This window comes from Heterodontus francisci, chromosome 14 (genome assembly GCF_036365525.1).
Source record: "Heterodontus francisci isolate sHetFra1 chromosome 14, sHetFra1.hap1, whole genome shotgun sequence".
In the NCBI taxonomy this organism is placed as follows: Eukaryota; Metazoa; Chordata; class Chondrichthyes; order Heterodontiformes; family Heterodontidae; genus Heterodontus; species Heterodontus francisci.
In genome coordinates this window covers 16,383,724-16,398,805 of record NC_090384.1, presented here as the reverse complement: position 1 = coordinate 16,398,805, position 15,082 = coordinate 16,383,724, and the positions used below count along the sequence as shown (strand labels likewise).

Genomic DNA, 15,082 nt, shown 5'->3' with positions numbered 1-15,082 from the left:
CCCCCCACCTCTGTTGACTCTTCGTTTCTCTCTTTTTCCACCATATATCCCAGTTGTTCTCGGATTTGCTGTTCCTTTCTGTACTAATTGCACTGTCAGATTGTGAGGATTTAGTGGGGGCTGGTACTGCAGTGAGAAGAAACTAACCAATTTTGGTTGCCATGACGTGCTCTTTCTCTTGGCAATCTCTCCTGTCCGTAAGAAGCAGTGTTATTTTCCAGCTTCCTGTTTTAGCTGTTAAGGAGCATCCTGTTGCTGAGCCCTCTCACTGTAACCTTCAGCTGACTCTCAGCCGCTCTAGCCTGCATACAGCTCAGTGACGGAGACTTGGGGGTTTGTGAGTCCGCTTTGTTTGGCTGTAAATTGTGGACATAAAAGGAATGTTCAGTGTTTTGAATTGCAGGAAAATAGATCCGATGGTTCCCGAGAGAGCGAGATAGAGGGAGGAGGAGGAAGCTTTTTGTCAACGCGGATACAGTGCCCTAATTATCCTTGAACGCCGGGAGAAGCTTTTTGCAGCACCGGAGCTCCGAGCTCTTGGTAAGTGAATGTGTATTCTCCCTCTGCTTTAACTACGGGCTGCACTCTGCTGCCCTGACTTTTCACCTACTTTCTTCAGCAAGTGATTACACCATTGACTGGGAGGAGGGGCGAGGGTTTGTTGTGTTCCGGACTGCGAGCCTCACATTTGTCACAGAAAAGCAGTGATGTTAAGGCGGCCCTCTCCCGTTCTTCAACCAGCTGCTTTCTGTGTATAATAAACTGGACCACAATTGAATGGGACCTGCTCATTCAGTTTCTGCTGGCTGCTTTTCACATTGTCATTTCCAATTAGCACAAGAACCAGGGGCGGCATGAGGAGAAATGTTTTTACACAGCGAGTTGTAATCATCTCGAATGAACTGTTTTTAATAAAGTTATTTATTTAAAATGTATATAAAGGGGGCCTGGGAAATAAAGGCCCCCTCAACAAAAATTATATAAAAGGGGCCTGTGGTATAAAGGCCACTATTATACCCATCAAACACTTCCAGTTAGATACTAGTCTGGCTATTATAGCAATGAAGTTGACTTACCTCGGGGCATAACATTAGCTGCATGTCCACTGTGAAACACAGGATGTTCATGTTGTATTTATTGTAGAAAGTAAAATTATTTGCTTTCTAGTACTGTGTATAAGAAGCTGTAATGGTTGAGAAAATTGAGAATTGACACTTGCAAAACTGTACTTTTACCTCTGATCTACAACAATCCAACTGTCTGAGGCTATATTTTCTCCTTGGAATTAATTATGATGAACTGGAAAAAAAAGAAAACCGGGTTAGATACAGAGTAAAGCTCCCTCTACACTGTCCCCATCAAACACTCCCAGGACAGGTACAGCATGGGATTGGCTGGAGCGTTTGGAGAAAAAGATAGCAAAAAAAAAATAGGGTTAGATACAGAGTAAAGCTCTCTCTACACTGTCCTGTCAAACACTGTCCAGTTTTTCACATGGTGTGTTTTGTGCCTCAGTGTAAACATCAAAACCTAATTTGAAGCTAAGTTAGGCCACACTTAGAATATTGCGTGCAATTCTGGTCGCCACACTACCAGAAGGATGTGGAGGCTTTGGAGAGGGTACAGAGGAGGTTTACCAGGATGTTGCCTGGTCTGGAGGGCATTAGCTATGAGGAGAGGTTGGAAAAACTCGGATTGTTTTCACTGGAACGACGGAGGTGGAGGGGCGACATGATAGAGGTTTACAAAGTTATGAGCGGCATGGACAGAGTGGATAGTCAGAAGCTTTTTCCCAGGGTGGAAGAGTCAGTTACTAGGGGACATAGGTTTAAGGTGCGAGGGGCAAAGTTTAGAGGGGATGTGCGAGGCAAGTTTTTTTACACAGAGGGTGGTGAGTGCCTGGAACTTGCAGCCAGGGGAGGTGGTGGAAGCAGATACGATAGCGACATTTAAGAGACATCTTGACAAATATATGAATAGGAAGGGAATAGAGAGATATGGGCCCCGGAAGTGCAGAAGGTGTTAGTTTAGGCAGGCATCAAGATCGGCGCAGGCTTAGAGGGCCGAATGGCCTGTTCCTGTGCTGTATTGTTCTTTGTTCTTTTGAAACTGATTAGAGTGTCTGCCTGCTCCCTTCTGTGGGTTATATTAAGGTGCCTCAGCCCCGTGTTAAGGGATTTTGCTTTATTAATGGGGGTTGGAGTCACCCATGACCCTCCTCCCTCATGGATGGTTGAGACTGATCATTTGATTTGCTACAAGGTATGGCTGGGTCACTGCATTGTTTACCAGCCGCAGAGCAGTAGGTTGTTGAACCTGGGGCTATTTAGATCTGGAGCTGATTGTATAACTTCATTCTCTGTTGTTTTGGTGATTTGTGTGAACACTGGAAGTTTAAACCAAGCTAGTTAACATGTTGAAATGGGGGACTGTGAAATGTCATCCCAATATCTCAATTACTAATAACACCAAGAGTCAGGTCCATGCCCAGCTTTTGATCTAGTTTCTGGGGTGTGTCCTTGGCAAATTGGGTGGGTGGCATTGTTTTCCAGTTAATACCCGAGGCATTATGATGAGGGAGGGCCTTTGGTTCAATTGACCTTATCTTGTCAGATTACCAACTTCACTGACTTCCCAGTACCTATTCTGAATCCATCATACTGGGCTCAGCTCTGCTCCCGGCAATCTCTTCCAGCTGTTGATCAGCCTCTGTATGAACAATGCTCCTCTCCGCTGCTATCTGTCCTAAACTTACCCTTCACACACTGACCTTGCATCCTCTTATCCTGCCTCTTTGGGTATCATAAAGAAACATCTCAGGTTTACTTGCTGTACCCCTCTGTCACTAAGACCTGGCAAAGGTCCTCCCTACCTGTGATAGGCCAATCGGAGGTTCCTCCCCCTCCCCCATTTGTGATGGGCCCGTCAAAGATTCCCCCCTTCCTCTGTTTGTGATAGGCCCCCCCGAAAATCCCCTCTGAATTATCTCTGTCTGTTTGAGGTTGTAGTTATCTAGTTAAGTAGGGTTTTTGACACATCTCTTCCCTCCTGACAGTAGAGATCAGCCTTGTTGCTTTGTTCAGCTCTGCCTCAAGGGTCTGAATGGCTCCCTCTTCACCGTGCCATCAGTGAAATTGTTGAGAAACATAGCTGATTTTCCTTGGCTTCCTGCACTCTCTGTAGATCGAACAACCATGAATATTTGTTTATTTGCTCTTTGTCCGAATGTGATTGTCCCTCTTGATAGCAGGAAGCAGAGATAATGATATATGCTGGCTACACGTGAGCTGTTAGCTACTGCCTGGACTGCTTGTTCCATGACTTGAGCTTCACCAGTGTAAACAGGCACTGCTGCCGGAAGCTTCAATCCCTGGTTGGTGGAGAGTGACATAAATGTAGGGTGAATGAGTACACGAGCAGAGTACATTCAAGTGTCCAACACACACTGGACTTTGGAGCCAATAAGCAGCAGGAAGGACACACTGGCAGTGTGTTTGGTTTTAGTAACAAACAGTGTGGAGTTTATTCTCTCAACGCCTGGAGCAAGAACGTATTAACCTCAGGAGGGTTCCCGGGCAGGAAGAAAGGTTAGACTTGAATTTGTTGAATGTATGATTTTCTCTAATTTATATATTTAGGGAACACAATAAGAAAATAAAATCCCAGAATCTGTTTCTGTTTGGCTGGGCACGGTCTCTGAAAAGGGGCAGTGCCTCCCACCAAGGAGCATTTCAGTGGCACAGCAGGCGAGACTGGCATGACTGGCAGTGTCAGTCATGTCACCAGATGAAGAAACCAAAGCCCTTCTGTGTAATGAAACCTGTTGCAGTCTTGTGAAAATTCACACTGAGGCAAAGGATGAATTAGCGGCATGTTGGTGATGAAGTGGGACAATGTTAAGGGGGAGCTTGACTGACCATGCTGAACAACTGGCACGAGCTTTGCAGAAGGCTTTGCGGCCATCTAGGTTAACGGTTTGTAGCTGTTGGATTTTGTTAAGAATTCATATTTTATTCAGCAGTTTGATGGTTAGCAGATTCTGTGGCACAGTGAGGAGTTCACCGACTTATCCTAGCAAATGTCTCTCCTTCTGCTTTCAGATCAGCTGCCCCATTTATAAGTTGTAGCTTGACTGTGTCTCTTTCTCCTTCTCTGGTGCACTGAGCCTCAGTGGCTGGTACAAATATACTGTAAAAATTAATAGATGGGTAGGTAGAGCCCATGACAGAACAGAGTGTACATGGGCTGTGGAAGAGCACACCTGATGAGCTGAATGACTTTTCCTCTCATTCTCGCAGTATCAGAGAGTTCTGGTTCCATTTCATTTTTGTTCCTTTTTCTAAACAAAACTCCCAAATGAAATCAATGCTAAATTATTCAGCCTTGAGGACCATGTGTCACCAGGAAGGATGGAAGCAGCTACACTCGTGATTAGTACACTGAAAGTTCGGGCTTTTCCTCCACAACCCTCCCAGAGCAATCCAAAAGTCCCCACTCCCAACTCCGAGGGTAAATGACACACTTCACACACTGTCCACAAGCATACGTATTTTGTTTGATTCTCGTGATGTGAGCAACATTGGCAAGGCTGCATTTATTCCCATCTCTTGTTGCCCTGAGTGATGGTAATTAATGGTGCTTCTATTGGGGGGGGTTCCAGGATATTGAGCTGGTGATGATAAAGGAATGGGAGTGCATGTCAAGGCAGGATGGTGTGTGATTTGGATAGGAACTTGGAGTTGATGGTGTTCCTGCATGATTGCTGCTTTCGTCCGTCTCAGTGGTAGAGGTTGCAGGAGAGGGACACTGGTTGCTTGCTGCAGTATATCCTGTAGATGGTACATGCTGCAGCCACAGTGTACTGCTGAAGTCCAGTGGATTTGATCAAACAAACTGCTCTGTTAAAGCATCCTGAAGATGCACACAAAGGCAAATGGTGAGCATTCCCTCACACTCCTGACTTAAGCCTTGTATATGGGGGAGAGGCTTTGAGAGGTCAGGAGGTGAACCATTTGTTACCAAGTGCCTGATCTCTGTCTTACTATTGTACAGTCCAATTCAGCTTCTGATCAGTTGTGAACTGATGGTCTTGGTGAAGGTGTTACTGTTGAAGGTCAAAGGGAATCTCTGGGCTTTACCTTGTTGAATACCTGGTATTTCTGTGGCTCAATATTTACCGCCACTTGTCAGTTCAAGTCCAGATGCTATCCTGCTATCAACTTGACATGGGCTGCTTCATTATCAGAGAATGGAACTGAACACTGGAATGATCAGTGAACAATCACACTCCTGTATTAGGGAGGAAATATTACCATTACCATTGAAGCACAGTGGCGCAGTGGTTAGCACCGCAGCCTCACAGCTCCAGCGACCCGGGTTCAATTCCGGGTACTGCCTGTGTGGAGTTTGCAAGTTCTCCCTGTGTCTGCGTGGGTTTCCTCCGGGTGCTCCGGTTTCCTCCCACAAGCCAAAAGACTTGCAGGTTGGTAGGTAAATTGGCCATTATAAATTGCCCCTAGTATAGGTAGGGAAATATAGGGACAGGTGGGGGATATGGTAGGAATATGGGATTAGTGTAGGGTTAGTATAAATGGGTGGTTGTTGGTCGGCACAGACTCGGTGGGCCGAAGGGCCTGTTTCAGTGCTGTATCTCTAAACTAAACTAAACCTGAAGATGGTTGAGCTGAGGACACACTCCTGAGGAAGTAGTGTAGTTGATGCTAGATCACTCGCATATAACAATCAGAGCCATCTTCCTCTGTGTGAAATGTGACTCCAAGCACTGAAGGGTTTTGCTTTGACTTGCACTGACTTTAGTTTTGCTTGGCTCTTTGGTGCCACACTTCGGCAATTGTTGCCTTGATTTCAAGGGCAGTTACTTTTTCCTTTCCTCTGGTAGTCAGCTCTTGCAGCCTTGTCTGGATCAAGGCTGTGATGAAGTCTGGAGCAGAATGAGCGGATTATTCGTGAGAAGGTGTCACTTGAGAGTGCTGTTGTTGACTCCTTCCACCACTTTTTACTGTGTCCTTGACCCTCACTGTTGGGATTCATGTCCTTGGACTGTTCTTGGTGGACAATGTAACTGTGGAGTGTGTTTCTGACCCTCACCGTTGGGTATCATGTCCCCTTTCAGTCACCCACTTCAGTCTCATTGCTCCTGAAAGGATGGCTGCTGGGTTTGGAGTAGAGAAGTAGCGTCACTTTAACCTCGGCAGATTATTCTGGCTGTTGGTTCTTGACCCTGGTGGATAAGATCAGTGGGAATGCTTTGAAGAGCAGTGAGGAGCTCCCGTACCCAACCTTTAAGATGCTAAGTACGGTATAACAGAGGACAGGAACCTCCCAGGGATCAGTGGGGGAAATACTGATTGAACAGGAGTTGTACAATAACCTTGGGTACAATAACCTCTACACAGTAAATGGAACGGGAGAATTCAAAACCGCATTCTGCTTATGAACATATTACTGAACAATCAGGCAGTCAGGGGTAGTGTCCTGGTTTACAGGGTGGTGGGTAAGGGGGATTGTCGAGCATAGGAGCAGTGTTCGGGACACCTGGGAGATGGAGGCTGGCGGCAAAGTCCTGGACAAGGAGAGGAGGTCTGGGTTTAGGATATCTGGGAATTTTAGGACAGAGCCTCCAGTGACAGGCACTGGCAATTTTAGGATAAGTAAACGAGAAGAGGTTATATTTTGCTCTGAGTAAAATTGTAAGAAGTTTGGGTTAAAAATGATTTAGTGAAAGGTCACTTCTGAGGTCAGGTGAACCATGAAATAAATGAGTAAGGTTTTGAAAGCCTGAAGATTAAACGGTGGGGGGAGAGAACGGGTCAAATAGAGGAGGGGTGGGGGTGTGCAGGGCTGTCCATGGATATGGAGGGCGGTCGTGGTGGGCTGTACATGTTGTTTGAGTAGACTGCTGCTAGTTGAGATACACAGTGGATTTGTGTAACTGTCTAATCCTGTAACCATGTGGGGTGTTTACTGCTGCCTAGATATCAGCTCCTTATCAGGGGCATTGAATAAATTTGGAGACTGACTGAAGTAGGACACACTGTATTAGATCATTGTGCTTTGAGCTGACATCCAGTCACGTTCTTGGCATTCGCTGTCCTAGTTTGCACAGTATGATGAATCTGATACCAGAAACAGCAGTACCTTCTGTTCTGCTGCTGTGCTTCCCTATTGTATTTCCATACCTCAATCTGTTTAACAGTGTAACTGGAGCAGGAGAACAGGAGGGGACCAAGCCCCTGCTCACTGCCCTCAGTCTCCCCCCGCCCAGTGACCTGCTCGCTCTGGCCCCCCCTGCCCTGCTCGCCGTCCCCACCCCCACCCAACCTGGTCCTCATTTTCTACTGCTTTTCTTCTCTGACCCCACTTGTTCCTGAACTACCAGCGTGTGATACTGAGGAGTGCTTGCTGGTTTCTATCGGTTAACAGTGGATCAGAGAGGTGAAATTGTCCGTTGAGACTGTTAACTCACTGTCTTTCTCTTTCAGGGTAAATTTGATCACCAGGAATGGCCGAAGCCCACCAGGCTGTGGCGTTTCAGTTCACGGTCACTCCAGATGGGATTGACTTGCACCTGAGCCATGAGGCCCTGAAACAAGTTTACCTGTCAGGCCTACGGTCGTGGAAGAAGAGGTTCCGGCGGTACAGGGTGAGTCCTGATGTACTCTGCTTTCAGGACTGTTGCTCTAAAACTAGTCAGGGGGTTCATTCAATACTGTGTGAGCTTTAACCCTGTCACTGTGTTCCAGTTCCCAGGCACTGCTCACTTAGATCCTGACCGCTCCTCCAGGGACGCAGAAACCTTAATCAGTATCTTCAGCTCACAGAGTGACACTTCAAACATTTCCTCCTCCCAACCTTTAAAAAGCCTCCATTTTCTGGATGGGGTCTTCTGATTCAGGGTGAGAGTGTTACCCAGCGTGACAATGAAATAGGTGGGAATATTTCTGGGAAGGGAAATAGAACAGAAGCTTTGGTTCAGTCGGGAGTTAATTATATAAGGAAAAAGGTGGCGATCTTGCTAAGAGAGTGTGACGAGTCAGATTAAAGAGCAAGACCTCAAGGGTTGTATTGTCAGGAATATGTCCCCAGTGAGGTGTGAATCTGTGGCAGGATGCAGAGAACAAGGTGCCATGGTACTGTTGTGCAAGTTGGTGCAGGGCTGTGATTAACCTGATGATGTCTGGCTTGGCTCAGTGGTAGCAGTCACCCCTCCGAATCTGAAGGAAATGGGTTCAAGTCCCACTGCAGAGACTTGAGTACATAAACTGGGTGAACACTCCAGTGCAGTACTGAGGGAGTGCTGCACTGCCACAGGTGCCGTTTTTCAGATGAGGTGTTAAACTGAGGCTGCTTCTGCTGTCTAACGTGGATGGAAAAGAATCAGTGGCGCTTCTGGTGAAGAAGAGGTGGGGGTGGGTTCTCCCCAGTGTCTTGGCCAATATTTAGCCCTCAACACACATCAATAACAGATTATCTGGTTGGTAATTTATCACAGAATCACAGAATAATGCAGTGCAGAAGAGGCCCTTCGGCCCATCAAGTCTGCACCGATGCATTAAAACACCTGACCTGTCTACCTAATCCCATTTGCCAGCACTTGGCCCATAGCCTTGAAATGTTATGACGTGCCAAGTGCTCATCCAGGTACTTTTTAAAGGATGTGAGGCAACCCGCCTCTACCACCCTCAGGCAGGGCATTCCAGACCATCACCACCCTCTGGGTAAAATAGTTCTTCCTCAAATCCCCCTTAAACCTCCCTTAAACTTATGACCCCTCGTAACTGACCCTTTAACTAAGGGGAACGGCTGCTCCCTATCCACCCTGTCAATGCCCCTCATAATCTTGTACACCTCGATCAGGTCACCCCTCAGTCTTCTCTGCTCCAGCGAAAACAACCCAAGCCTATCGAGCCTCTCCTCATAGCTTAAATGTTCCATCCCAGGCAATATCCTGGTGAATCGCCTCTGCACCCCCTCCAGTGCAATCACATCCTTCCTATAATGTGGCGACCAGAATTGCACACAGTACTCCAGCTGTGGCCTTACCAAAGTTCTGTACAACTCCAACATGACCTCCCTGCTTTTGTAATCTATGCCTCGATTGATAAAGGCAAGTGTCCCATATGCCTTTTTCACCACTCTATTAACCTGCCCTTCTGCCTTCAGAGATCTATGGACAAACACGCCAAGGTCCCTTTGTTCCTCGGAACTGCTGTAACTGCTGTTTGTGGGATCTTGCTGTGCATTCCAGACCGCCCTGTTTTCTACATTACATGGTGACTATACGTCAAAAGTACTTCATTGGCTGTAAAGAAAGGCTTGCATTTATATAGCGCCTCTCATGACCACTGGATGTCTCAAAGCACTTTATAGCCAATGAAGTACTTTTGACAGTTAGTCACTGTTGCAATGTAGGAAATGTGGCAGCTAATCTTCACACAGCAAGATCCCACAAACAGCAAATGTGATTGTGAACAGATAATCTGTTTTTGTGATGTTGATTGAGGGATAAACATTGGGCAGGACACTGGGGAGAACTCCCCTGCTCCTCTTCAAAATAACGTCATGGGATCATTTGCGCCCATGACCGTATTTCTCCTCTGAAAGACAGCACCTCCACCAGTGTTGTGCTCCCTCAATGGGACTTGTACCTCCAACCTTCTGATTGAGAGGCGAGAGTGCTCCCAACTGAGCCAGAGCTGACACACAAAATGCTTTGGGATGACATCAGGTCATTAGTGACGGTATAGAAATGCAGGTTTTGTGGGGGAAGGGACTATTTGAAGTGTGGTTAACCTCTGTTGAGTCATATTATTCTTTCCCCCTCAGAATGGTATCCTGACTGGGGTTTACCCTGCCAGCCCCTCCAGCTGGCTCTTTGTGGTGGTGGCAGTAATCGCGACAATGTACGCTCGGGTTGATCCCTCCCTGGGAATGATTGAGAAAATCAGGGGTCACCTACCTACCAAGTAAGTGATTTAAAAATACCCAAGGGTTGCTCACCTTACTGATTTAAAGGACCGAGTGTCATTTTGCTTGGACATCAATCTCTCTTTTTTTTTTTCTCTGGCAGTGGTTACCTGTCCAATCAAGGTGAGAGTATCCTGAGTGGGCTGCTCTTCAGCACGGCGCTGTGGATTGCCCTGGTCTTCACCATGCGTCAGACTCTCAAGCTGCTCCTGTCCTATCACGGTTGGATGTTTGTCCAGCATGGCAGACCACCTGCCAGCGTCAAGCTCTGGATGGTGAGTTTGATCCCCCTTGAGGCTGGAGTCACCAAAGCCTTTAGAAGAGGCTTTCTTCCCGTCAACACAATAGCTGGTTTTATCTGTTCAAACGGGTCGATAATTACTCCTCCAGAGTAGCCTCCTGCTCTTTGTCTCTGAGTCCCAGGCGCAGATACGTGTCCTGCTGTGTCTTAGCACCTCTTGCTCAGCCAGGGAGGCTTCTGTGTACTGAAACCAGCCAGTGGTGAAGTGCGCCTCTTTGAGCCTAGGACCAGGAGGTTCAAGAGTTGGTGAAAATGTTGAACTTTTATGGAGGGGCAACAGTCACAGAACTGAGTTCCAAAGAAGGGTCACTGACCCGAAACGTTAACTCGGCTTCTCTCTCCAAAGGTCATCATCAGTTCCCTAACTTGCATAGTCTTTCAAATAAAACTTTTAATTTTAAAGGTGCAGCAAGTAATCAGAGAAATACAACGGTCGCTGATATATCTTCATAAGTGGTTGAGAGCTGGTTTGGGTGGTGGGTTCTGTTAAGTTTGGGAGAGGGTCTCCCAGGAGGTTTGGGTGCTGGTCTCCCTGTTGGGATGTGTTGGGTTTGGGTGCTGGTCTCCCTGCTGGGTTGTGTTGGGTTTGGGTGCTGGTCTCCCTGTTAGGTTTGGGTGCTGGTCTCCCTATTGGGATGTGTTGGGTTTGGGTGTGGGTCTCCCTGTTGGGTTGTGTTGGGTTTGGGTGCTGGTCTCACTGTTGGATTGTATGGTGTTGGGTTTGGGTGCTGGTCTCCCTGCTGGGTTGTGTTGGGTTTGGGTGCTGGTCTCCCTGCTGGGTTGTGTTGGGTTTGGGTGTGGGTCTCTGTGTTGGGTTTGGGTGCTGGTCTCTCTGTTGGATTGTATGGTGTTGGGTTTGGGTGCTGGTCTCCCTGCTGGGTTGTGTTGGGTTTGGGTGCTGGTCTCCCTGTTAGGTTTGGGTGCTGGTCTCCCTGTTGAGATGTGTTGGGTTTGGGTGTGGGTCTCTGTGTTGGGTTTGGGTGCTGGTCTCTCTGTTGGATTGTATGGTGTTGGGTTTGGGTGCTGGTCTCCCTGCTGGGTTGTGTTGGGTTTGGGTGCTGGTCTCCCTGTTGGGATGTGTTGGGTTTGGGTGTGGGTCTCCCTGTTGGGTTGTGTTGGGTTTGGGTGCTGGTCTCACTGTTGGATTGTATGGTGTTGGGTTTGGGTGCTGGTCTCCCTGCTGGGTTGTGTTGGGTTTGGGTGCTGGTCTCCCTGCTGGGTTGTGTTGGGTTTGGGTGTGGGTCTCTGTGTTGGGTTTGGGTGCTGGTCTCTCTGTTGGATTGTATGGTGTTGGGTTTGGGTGCTGGTCTCCCTGCTGGGTTGTGTTGGGTTTGGGTGCTGGTCTCCCTGTTAGGTTTGGGTGCTGGTCTCCCTGTTGAGATGTGTTGGGTTTGGGTGTGGGTCTCTGTGTTGGGTTTGGGTGCTGGTCTCTCTGTTGGATTGTATGGTGTTGGGTTTGGGTGCTGGTCTCCCTGCTGGGTTGTGTTGGGTTTGGGTGCTGGTCTCCCTGTTGGGATGTGTTGGGTTTGGGTGTGGGTCTCTGTGTTGGGTTTGGGTGCTGGTCTCTCTGTTGGATTGTATGGTGTTGGGTTTGGGTGCTGGTCTCCAGGTTAAGTTTCTATGTGCTGATTTCTGAATTTTAGTCTCGTCTCCTCACAGTTGATGGTGAAGATCTTCTCCGGTCGCAAGCCGCTGACATTCAGTTTCCAGTCTTCGCTCCCTCGATTACCAGTGCCGTCTGTGAAGGACACAATGAGGAGAGTATGTGAGACCCTGGGGAATTACTCCAGTCTGCTCTGTACATTCATCAATGTGGGAATGCCTGGGGAAGGAGGGGCTGTTGGTCAATGTGGCAGACCTGAAGTTCGATAAGTGCCAAGACTTCTAAATAATATTCGGACCTAATCAGTTGGTCACAGACTGAAGTTACTGGACAAGTGAAATCTGACTCGACCCTTATCAGCCCAGGAAGTTTCTGGAGGAGTCTGGCTTTCTGTGACTTGAGTCTGAAACTGAATTTTAAAGCTGTGTACAAAAAGGAAGTGTAGAGGGAGCTTTATTCTGCGTCTAGCCTGTGTTTTTTTTCAAATGGTCAAAGATCTATTATTCTATACTTAAGTCTTAAAAACAATACTCTGTGATGCTCAATTTAGAGTACAGGAGAGGTTGGAATAGTGTCTGAAAAATTATAGTAGCACACAGAACAAATAAGTAAAGATTCCAGAACTGATGAACATGCACACAATTTTCAACTGTTAGATGATATAAACCGATGTCGAATAGACACCAATAAAAATTTACACACTACTAAAGGGTCTCCACCCAGCTTCAAAAGAACCCAGCTCCTGTGAGGTACATTTTGGCATCCTGAATTAGTGCTTTTGTGTAGACAGACATCGTATAATAGAGTAAGAAAATCCTGTCTTCTGAAGATCGTGTCGGGCAGTGCAAACCCCAACATGAATGGAATGAAGCCTGAACCATATTCCGTGCTGTACCTGTCCTGGGAGTGTTTGATGGGACAGTGTAGAGGGAGCTTTACTCTGTATCTAACGCATACTGTACCAGTCCTGGGCTCTCCCTCTGCAAAGGGCTGACGTTTTGAGTTACTGTTCACTGAGCCTTCAGCCCTGCTCTCTGTCATAATTTCGATACTGTGAATAATTAGCAATGCCTAATATTGGCCTTTGCTGTGAAGCATCCCGACCTGTGTTATTCATTAAACATGAAGCTGCTGAATGTTTTTAGCTGGGAGTGTAATCTGCTTCTCATACGCTACCTGCTCCTCAGTTTTGGAATTTAATTTGCCCTGTAAACGACTGGTGCCCCCGATAAGTGTTGTTACTTGAGCAGTCACACAGCTAAGGCCCCTGACTGTCACTTGACATTGTAGTTGTTTATAACTTGGTAGGAGGCCATTTATTCTGTGCTAGCTGTTTGATAGAGAAATTCAACACTGATCCAAGCACCCTGTTCTGAAAGCACAGAAATGTTTAACAGGTCAAAAGGTGAATCTGTTGCACACTGGGTTAGATTGTGTGCCAGTCATATGAATGAGGTATGGTGGGTTCACTTTTCCTTTGCTCTCTCTAGTACCTGGAGTCCGTCCAGCCACTTCTGAATGATGAGCAGTTCAAGCGAATGCAGGTGTTGGCTCGAGACTTTGAACTGAAGGTGGGCCCAAGGCTTCAGTGGTATCTAAAGCTCAAATCCTGGTGGGCCACTAACTATGTGAGTAAATGTACTGTGTGTCAAAGACTCTGTGTGTAAGGGTCAGACTTTCTTCATTTACATTTGTCCCTGAGCGACCAGGTGACCAAGCTCAAGGTGCAGTCACCCTTGAAGCAGATCCACGACCAGCTTCTAGGTGGGGCTCCAAGCACAGGATTTACAGCCTTGCCTCCTGGGCCTGCTGGTTTATTGTAAAGCTGCATGGAGTGGACAGGAGTGACCTCTCACCGACAGAGTCTGAGTTGTGAATGGCCATCGACTGTGGCATTTTCTGTAGAGACTGAGGCCATGGAGGGAGCAGCCTAACCATTCGAGCTTCTACCAAGAGCCGAAGAAACTTTCTCTCTTCCTCTTTCACCATTCTTACTCACTCTCTCCTTCTCTCTCCTGCCCCCTCGCTCCTTCACCCCTTTTTCTTTCACTCTCTTTCATCTCTTTCTTTGTTCTCTCTCTCTCTCTCTCTCTCTCATTTCTCCACCCCCACTGTTTTTATATCTTATGCAGAATGAATTCTCTGTTTTATTAGACTGAACTGGGCTTAGAGAATATTCAACTTTAAAACTAAATGATATTGTAATTGTCCTTGGGTTGGAGACTCAGGATCCTGACAGTACAATTGAAAGTACAATTTTTTTTAAAAGCCATCTGTGTACCGTCTCCGGCTTGGTTGTGATGACTCCTGTGGTTGGTAGTCTCAATTGTATTTTCTGTCCACCATCTGAAGTTTAGCAGTTCAGGATTCTGTGCAACTGTCTGCCCCCAGCCCAATCAGTCAGTGCACTCCAGTGCAGGGGTCAGGGGTGAGGTATCTGAGGGCGGTCAGTGTCTGTGGAACTGCACTGTACCCTCTGGGGTCAGGGGTGAGGTATCTGAGGGTGGTCAGTGTCTGTGGAACTGCACTGTACCCTCTGGGGTCAGGGGTGAGGTATCTGAGGGTGGTCAGTGTCTGTGGAACTGCACTGTACCCTCTGGGGTCAGGGGTGAGGTATCTGAGGGTGGTCAGTGTCTGTGGAACTGTACTGTACCCTCTGGGGTCAGGGGTGAGGTATCTGAGGGTGGTCAGTGTCTGTGGAACTGCACTGTACCCTCTGGGGTCAGGGGTGAGGTATCTGAGGGTGGTCAGTGTCTGTGGATCTGCACTGTACCCTCTGGGGTCAGGGGTGAGGTATCTGAGGGTGGTCAGTGTCTGTGGAACTGCACTGTACCCTCTGGGGTCGGGGGGCAGTAAAGTTGTTGAATGTTAATGTGTGATGCTGTCTGGGAGTTGCCTGGTTTGACTCTGGTCTAACACACAGGTCAGTGACTGGTGGGAGGAGTACATCTACCTCCGAGGACGTGGGCCCATCATGGTGAACAGCAATTACTATGCAATGGTGAGTCGGGCAGTCCAGCTATTCCACGCTCAGAGTTCAGCGGGGAGGGGTGGGTGGGGAGTGGGACTGTCTTGGGGTCGGAGGCAGGGTGGGTGGAGATTTTGTCAGGATTCAGAGAGGTGCTGCTGAGGTCGTCAGTGTTGTTGGTGTACATATAAAAACTGATGTGTTTTCAAGTGGGGTCACCAAG

At 47.5% G+C, this 15,082-nt stretch overlaps 1 protein-coding gene across 1 annotated transcript in view; it reads left to right on the top strand.

Annotated features, from left to right (window-relative positions):
- Positions 1–206: 206 nt before the first annotated feature.
- The window catches only part of LOC137376940 (carnitine O-palmitoyltransferase 1, liver isoform-like), a 30,298-nt gene continuing 15,422 nt past the window's right edge, over positions 207–15,082 (top strand). Inside the window, 7 exon segments of the mRNA XM_068045907.1 lie at positions 207–540; positions 7,503–7,663; positions 9,847–9,986; positions 10,091–10,262; positions 11,948–12,049; positions 13,382–13,519; positions 14,815–14,892. Coding sequence (XP_067902008.1) covers positions 7,523–7,663; positions 9,847–9,986; positions 10,091–10,262; positions 11,948–12,049; positions 13,382–13,519; positions 14,815–14,892 — 771 coding nt within the window. The 5' untranslated portion in view covers positions 207–540; positions 7,503–7,522.